Here is a 7,743-nt window from a genome sequence, read left to right on the forward strand (position 1 = left end):
CGTTTCAAATGGTATCTAGACTCAAGTATTTCATCAAGAATCTACAAGTGATGTCTAGATCAACTCACAAGTGATATCCTATAAGTGGTACTCATGAAGATAGCAAATGTTCAAGAAATGGTTTATATTGACAAATCCAACAAGTGGTTCCATACAAGAAGATTCTTTCAAGTGATATCACATCTATACATGGTATCAATCATGCAAGATGATGGTTCCACAAGTTATCCTCAACCTTAAGTGATCATCAAATGAAGAATGCATCCCTCACCTACAAGAGCTCAAATGTATCAAATGGATGACCCATGCTATCACATAGGGGGAGGTGTCCCACAAATTGATATCAAGATCAAAGATCCTATGTGTGGTATCTCAAGAAGCCCTACACAAGATTCAAGTGGTACAACTTTCAATTGGTATCAAATTGGTATCTACAAATGGGGTCATTCCAACAATCAAGTGATGTCCATAAAAAATACAAGACTCAAGCCTCAACCATCTACCCCAAAATGTATACCCTTGCATCAATAAGAAACATACCTTTTATGGAAATTGATGACAAAGGGGGAGAGAGTGTACAAAGATATGAAAGCTTATATAAGGGGGAGAGATAAATTGTGTAAGGGGAGAGATAAGATATGAAAGCTTAAGAGGTTGGACATGAATATGGACAAAGAGGGAGCAACATTAAAGAAAAGAGATGGATCAAAATTCTTGGACAAAAGAAGCACACAAGTAGGGTGAGCAAGCTCATGAACTTTGATTGATTGCATTTGATATGTGCATATTCATGTGCTTGCTTGCATTGCATAAATTTCAAATTCAATATGCATGCTTGTGTGGTGTATGCTAGTTGTAGAACTTGAATGATGATTTGATAACTAGCATGCATAGGATGATAGCTAGACACTTGGTATGCTCTACAAGTAATGCTAGTACCTTGCTTTTAATGTTGATCTCACGAGATATCTAGTGTTTTTATTTCCAAGTGATATCTAGCTAACCATGGTGTTAAGGATGAACTTAAAGGTGCAACTCCGATTGGTACACGCTTCAAAGGTTTATTCTATACACCTTAGCATCATTTTGTAGTAATTACTCTCCCACAATTTTTAATCTATGCATATGTGCGAGCTTCAAATCAAACACTCTAGCACATATGTAGGGGGAGCTAATACTACCATCTCGGGTTTGTGGTACTTGTCCAAAATCATTTTCACATGGTAAAATTGCTTGGGCAAGCAACATGAATCCAAAAGAGCTTAATTTTCATATCTTTGTAGAGTTGTCATCAATTACCAAAAAGGGGGAGATTGAAAGGTCCTTATGTGGTTTTGGTAATTGAGTGACAACCTAGGTGGACTAATTGTGTTTATGTGAGATACACATGTGATTAGTCCACAGGTACATATGTGTTAGTAACATATGCCATGAAAGTGAAAATGGCATGGAGATATTGCAAAGCTCACACATGTGATGATGAAGGAGCTTATTGCACATGAGACATGACATTGAGTCATGTGATCAAAGGTGGAGAAGATCAAGACAAGACTTGGCTTGATGGACTGGTTGCAAGGGTAAAGGGCAAGTCGGAGGCTTTGGAGCGATGGACCGCGTGGCAGTGAAGCTTGAGCAAGACTTGGCGCCGATGGACGAAGGCAATGGTGAAAAGCAAGTGAAGTCAAGATCAATGAACCAATATGATCACGTGATGATATGAAGTGGATCATATCATTGTTGATCGTGTTGGTGCATATGTTGCATCGACATTGGAGGAGATGGAATGGAATGCACAAGGCAAATGTATAACCTAGGGTATTTTATTTCACCGGTCATAGGTGTGTAGAGAAGTTTATGACCGGGTTTAGGATAGATGGCCGTACTATCAAGAGGGGTAAACTTGTTTGCATATCGGTCATCTAGTGCCACTTGAGTGATCTAACTTTGCATCGTCGCTAGGATTGAGTGGCGTGGCAAGTTGAGTGGCTAATCCTTTGGAAAATGATTGTGAAAAGCTAACACACATACACATGGTGGTGTACACTTGGTGGTGTTGATACATTTACAAAGAAGATGAAGTTGGAGTTGATGTGGATCAACTCGGTGAAGAAACAGAGATGAGAAAGGTCCCACAGAGTGGACCGGACGCTGAGGCTCAGCGTCCGGTCAGTGGTGGCAGTCAGCGTCCAGCGTCGGTCAGTCGACCGGACGCTGGCTCTAAAAGTGACCGGACGCTGGAGGCAGTGTCCGGTCCTGTTGTCGGATGAAGCAGTGTCACTGGAGAGTGACCGGACACTGGAGCTGCGTCTGATCACGTCCGACCGGACGCATCCGGTCGGGGTCGGTACCTTACTGTAAACGACCGGACGCTGAGGGTCCAGCGTCCGGTCAGTTGAAGCTGATGCGTCCGGTTAGAAGATGACCATTGAGATCGGAAGAATGCCATTGAACGTAGGTGACACGTGGCTGTCATCGGGCGACCGGACGCTAAGGTCCAGCATCCGGTCAACACGACCGGAGCGTCCGGTCGACCCGACAGTTGCCCAGTGAAGGGGTAACGGCTAGTTTAGCCCTTGGGGCTATAAATAGAAGTGGCCTTCGGCCATGGCTGGAGCTGAGCACCTCGGGGGACTTTGTGTCCATGCTTGAGAGTGCTTAGGAGCCCTCCATCTCACACATACTTGATAGTGATCATCCGATTGTGTGAGTGAGCGATTCTAGTGCGATTGCATCATGAGGTTGCATCGAGTGGCACTAGGTGATCGAGTTGCAAGCCGGTGGTGCTTGTTACTCTTAGAGGTTGCCACCTCCTAGAAGGCTTGGTGGTGGTCTCCGTCGAAGCCCGCAAGAAGCTTGTGCGGCGCTCCGGAGAAGAGCTTGTGAGGGGCATTGTGCTCGCCCCGCGGGAGCCGCGAAGAGCAACTTTAGTAAAGCGTGTCATTGAGCTACCCTCACTTCTAGGGTAGGTTCTAGCGGCGCCCGACGTGCGGGCTTGGCGGGTGATGCCAATTAGCCGCCGAACCACCAAGTGAGCGGTCGACACAACGGGGACTAGCGTGTTGGCAAACACGTGAACCTCGGGAGAAAAATCATCGTGTCAACCTTGTTCTTCCCGTTGGTTTGCATCCCCATTACACAAGCTTGCGATTACTTTCATATACCTTGAGCTTGTGTTGTTGCTTTTGTAATTAGTTAGCTTGTGTAGCTTGCTAGTTACCTTCTTGCGTGTGTAGTATAGAAGTAGCTCCCTTGCGTGGCTAATTTGGTTTGTGTAACCTTGTTAGTCACATTGCTTAGTTTGTGTAGCTAAGTATTTGCGCTCTCTAATTTGGCATTGGTTGCTTTGTTATTGAGCATTTCTAGTGAGCATTACGTGGCTTTGTGCTTTTGTTTACTAGCATGTGTAGGAGCTCCCTTGTTGCTTAAAGTACTAGTGGCATAGGTTTGTGTGACCTTGCTTCTAGAATTGGTTAGGAGAGCTCTAACTAGCCCGACACCTTTGTTGCTTGATTAGTATCTTTGCAAGGTGCTAGTGAACATAGATAGAGGGGTGTAGTCTTAGCTAGACCGATAGTTTTAATTCCGTACTTGTTTCGGTTAGCCAACGTGATTAAGTTTTAAAAAAGGACTATTCACCCCCCTCTAGTTGACATCTTGACCCTTTTAGCCGTCCAACCACCTTCTCGATGGTGACCTTGTTCAGATCAAGGAACATCTCGAGGGAGACAGCGGCTTGGTTTAGCCTTTCAGGGACCACCTGCAGCAGCTTCTTCACTACCTCAGTGTCGGTGATGTTGTCGCCGAGGGAGCGGAGGTTGGTGGCGAGCGCGGTGATGCGGATGCCGAACTCGTTGACGCTCTCCCCTTCCTTGAAGGAGAGGTTACCGAATTCCCAGCGGAGCTGCTGCGCGCTGGCATCGCGCGCACGTTCGTCGCCGATCCGCAAGTTCTTGACCGCGTCCCACGCCTCTTTCACCGTGCGCTTGACGGCGAGGGTGCTTCAGAGCTCGGAGGGCACTGAGCTCAGGAGCCCAGCCATCGCCTGTCGGTCGTCGTGGTACTCATCTTCGTCGGGGTCCTCGGCGATGCCATGGTGGACAACGTCCCAGACTCTGAGGGTCTGGAAGTTCACCTCCATGACCAGGGCCCATTCCGGATAGTTTGTCCGGGTCAGCATCAGCCACGCGACGTTCGCTGATGGTCGCTCAATGATGCGCTCGACGACGCGCGATCCGGCGTCCCGGTTGCGCGAGCGGCGGCTGTGAGAGCGGCCACGGCGACGTGGCGGCGATTTCGACGGCTGTACCTTCTTCTCGCCGGAGGCATCACCAGTCAGCAGCTTCTTGGATGGTGACTGCGACTTGGCGACGTTGGGACCTGGCTCTGGTACCAAATGTCAGAATCCCGAACTGGCGAGAGGAAGAAGATCATGAACACACACGATCACAGTGGACACACAATGATTTGTTGCTGCAAAGCGGCAACGTTTTCAGTTGCTTTCTATCTCTATTTGAAGGAAATACATGCATCTTTACATGGTCACTAAGTACCGAGAAGATCACGGCACGATCGTGATCGGCCACTGCCATCCCAGCGCCCTAGGCCGGGCCGTGAAGAGCGCGCAGCATGCGCGTCGTGCGCGGTCAGCTGATCAGAGATCGCGCACTAATCTATTTCCTACGAAAGAAACACAATCCTGGGCTTACTATAACAACTCCAACGGCGGGCTGTCCAAGTGAAGCTGAAGAAGGCAAGAAGCCGAAGCGTGGGATTCGCACGCCGATGGCAACTATCCTGCAGCAGCTCGTCGTACCCAAAGACGGCCAACCCGCCGGCGTCGGCGATGGCTCCCAGGGCCGCGGCGAGCGCCACGCAGACCTTTTTCTTCCCCTCTTCCTCGTTGAACCACTCCTCGCCCCCGCCGCGCTGCCGCTTCGCGGCCGACGCGACGGCGGCCGCCTCCGCCGCCGCCGCGTCCACGGCCCTGATCGCCGGCTCCACGTCCACGGACTCCACCGCGCGCGCCCACCCCACGATCAGGCGCGGCATGTCCTCGCCGTCCTTGACGCAGCTCCGCGCCCAGCCCCAGAGCGCGGCCGCGTACGCGCGCTGCGACTCGGCCCACGCCTCCAGCGCGGCCCGCCAGCCGCGGAGCTCCGACCTGAGCGCGCCCGCGCCCGGGGGCGGTGGCGGGCCCCTGGTACCTCCTTCGCCTGCCGGGACGGGCCGAGCGGCTTCGGCTGCGGCGGCTGAGGACGTGAGGAGCGCGATCGAGTCGTCGGCGGTGCGCTTCATCACCCGGTGCGCGTCCGCGATCACTCTCCACATCCTCGCCAACCCGATCGAGCAACGAACGAACAAAAAGGATGCAGAAATTCTGCCATGATTCCACATTTCCATTAGTACCATAATTCGTTCGGATGGCCGTGTTCTTGCGGTCTCCGTCGAGCACGTACCCTCGGACGAGCTGCGTGAGCTGCGGTAGGAGCTCGTCGTCGCGCACCGCGGCGATCCTCCTGGACACGGCGTCGACGGAGGTGAGGGAGATGTCCAGCTTGGTCCGGAGGTCCCTGACGGCGGCCCTCGTCTTCTCGATGGCGAACGGCTCGGCGCCATTGGCGTCCTGGCTCCTCAGCAGCGCGCACTTCTTCTCGTAGGCCAGCCGGATTCTCTCCCCTGCCTTTCGTTCACGTTGGCAAATTCTCAGCTCACTGATTAGTTTCAGCACAAGAGAGAGAGAGATGAATCAGGGGAGCAGGGTGCACGTACCCTGACCTCCTCGTACAGCCTCTTCTCCCACTCGTAGAGCCTGTCAAGGCTCTGGAACAGCTCGAACGGCTCCGGCGGGACCTCTGGGGCGCCCTGCTCCTCGCCGTCGTTCCTCGGAACAGGTGATTGAACTGTCTAGAAGAGAGCAACGGTCAATGGAACGACGATGTGCAAACTGCAATGGAGAAGAGACAGAGCACGTACCCCTCCTCTGGTATTGGACAACCTCCAGCAGCACGGAGACCTCTTTGGCAGTGTCAAGAATCTTCATGAAATGGCCCTGGATGTCCGTCATGGCCTCCCCCATGCTCGCCGGTGGCCGGTCGACGTACACGGTGAAGCCGGGTGCGCCATTATGCTGCTAGACTTCTGCAGTTGCCAGGACTCTCAGCTCGTTCTTTACATGATCCACCTTTTTCTCCACCTTCTCCCTCGCCGGCGGCGGCACCACCGGTGCTGCTGCCGCAGCCTCTTCACCCTTCTCCTCTACTTCCTCGGCTTCGCCTTCACCTTCTCCGCTGCCGACGTCATCGTCACTCTCTTCCTCCTGCTCCGGTATCTGTTCATCTTCTTGATCGTCTTTCACCTCCTCGACGCCGTAATTTGGATGATCGGTTAGTGAAGAGAAAGGGTCCCAAAAGCGGTCGCATCTCGGCGGCTGCGGCGATACCGGTGTGCCATTCAGCGGATCAATGGATGAAGGACGGAAGAACGGGTCATCCGTCCCGAAGAATCTATCGATCGTGGCGGCCTCAATGGCTTCAGACGGTTCCCACTGCTCCACCACCGGATGCACCGGAGCACCCGCCGGCCTCAGGCAGTTGATGACGAGAACCTTCTCGGGCGAGCCCGGGTGGTGCACGTACGAGGACTCCTGAAGCCGGTAGAGGTGCTCGTCCTCGGCGAAGTAGTACAAGAGGGCCATGGAGACGCGGCGGAGCGACTGGACGTAGGCGGCGTGGGAGGAGGCCAGCAGGTCCCGCTGCGCGATCGCCTTCTTCACGAAGCTCTTCCGGTCGTGGCAGGTCTTCACGGCCGCCACCTCGTCTAGCTTCGACGAGGAGCAGCCCATTGCAGCTGCGAGCTGCCTGCTCCTCCTCCTCCGGAATCAGGTCGGAGCAGGAAGTATGCCGAGGAGGACCTTGCTTGGAAGTAGCAATGGTGGTTTCCTTTTCGCGTATCAGATGCATGTGGATTGGGTATTGGGCCATTGGGATTTGGGAGAAGGTTAAGATTCTTGGTTTGTGCTGGGTCATGAAGAAACGAACATTTCTTGGGCGAGGTAACTGAAAGTGCTTGCTTATCGAGAACTCTTTTCTGGCTTGTGGACTACGAACAATCGAAAGAGTGGAAGTGATTATCAGATTCTGAACTTCACTGACGAGGTAAGCTCACAAGTCACAAGCTGGTTCTTTCACTGAACTTCACTGATGAGGTAGGAATCCTAAATGCTTGTTTTGAAGGGGAAAAAAAAGAACTCCTGAAAAGAGGTAGGGTCAAATTTAACGGTGAAATTAGAAAATTGTAGTTTTTTTTTCTCGATCACGTAAATGGTTTGCGCGTCTTTGTATTAAGATAAAAAAAAGGTCTAATACAACACGCCATAGCAACGCCCAGAAAGATCAGAAGAATTGACATGGACGCTCATACCCACCCTAGTATACTGGGGCGACCAACCCTTGCTCACGTGGAATTTGTTCTTTGTCTAAAATAAAATATTGGCCATGATGCTCTGAGACTCTCATGTAATGGAATTTGTTCGGTCCACCATTACATCTGGTCAGTGTGGAATAGCAGCTTATACAAAATCAGAATTTAATGTCATGAATGGATTATTTTTGTTGAGCTTTGTTGTGGTACCCTAAATAACGGTGAGCTGTTCATTTAATTAGATCGGAGGGTTAGAATCATCGGTTACTTATTATGAGATAATAGGTGAAATATACATATATTTTATTTTAAATTTTGTTTAAT

The 7,743-nt window shown here is 51.2% G+C and overlaps 2 protein-coding genes across 3 annotated transcripts; both read right to left on the bottom strand.

Annotated features, from left to right (window-relative positions):
• Positions 1-4,585: 4,585 nt before the first annotated feature.
• Positions 4,586-6,841, bottom strand: LOC136471264 (uncharacterized). 2 transcript variants are annotated; one of them, XM_066468996.1, is made up of 4 exons: positions 5,974-6,841; positions 5,770-5,900; positions 5,457-5,680; positions 4,586-5,377 (listed from the first exon to the last, which is right to left on the bottom strand). In XM_066468996.1, the coding sequence occupies exons 1-4, from the start codon at positions 6,074-6,076 to the stop codon at positions 4,678-4,680; spliced, it is 1,158 nt and encodes a 385-aa protein (XP_066325093.1). In that variant the 5' UTR covers positions 6,077-6,841; the 3' UTR covers positions 4,586-4,677. The 2 variants fall into 2 exon arrangements, with proteins under 2 accessions (XP_066325093.1, XP_066325094.1); XM_066468997.1 differs by having other exon boundaries at positions 4,586-5,904; positions 5,974-6,085.
• LOC136471266 (protein ALTERED PHOSPHATE STARVATION RESPONSE 1-like) lies at positions 6,131-7,366 on the bottom strand. Its single transcript, XM_066468998.1, has one exon. It carries the CDS (start codon positions 6,839-6,841, stop codon positions 6,131-6,133), a length of 711 nt encoding a protein of 236 aa, XP_066325095.1. The 5' UTR covers positions 6,842-7,366.
• Positions 7,367-7,743: the final 377 nt, after the last annotated feature.

This window comes from Miscanthus floridulus, chromosome 8 (genome assembly GCF_019320115.1).
Source record: "Miscanthus floridulus cultivar M001 chromosome 8, ASM1932011v1, whole genome shotgun sequence".
Lineage (NCBI taxonomy): Eukaryota > Viridiplantae > Streptophyta > Magnoliopsida > Poales > Poaceae > Miscanthus > Miscanthus floridulus.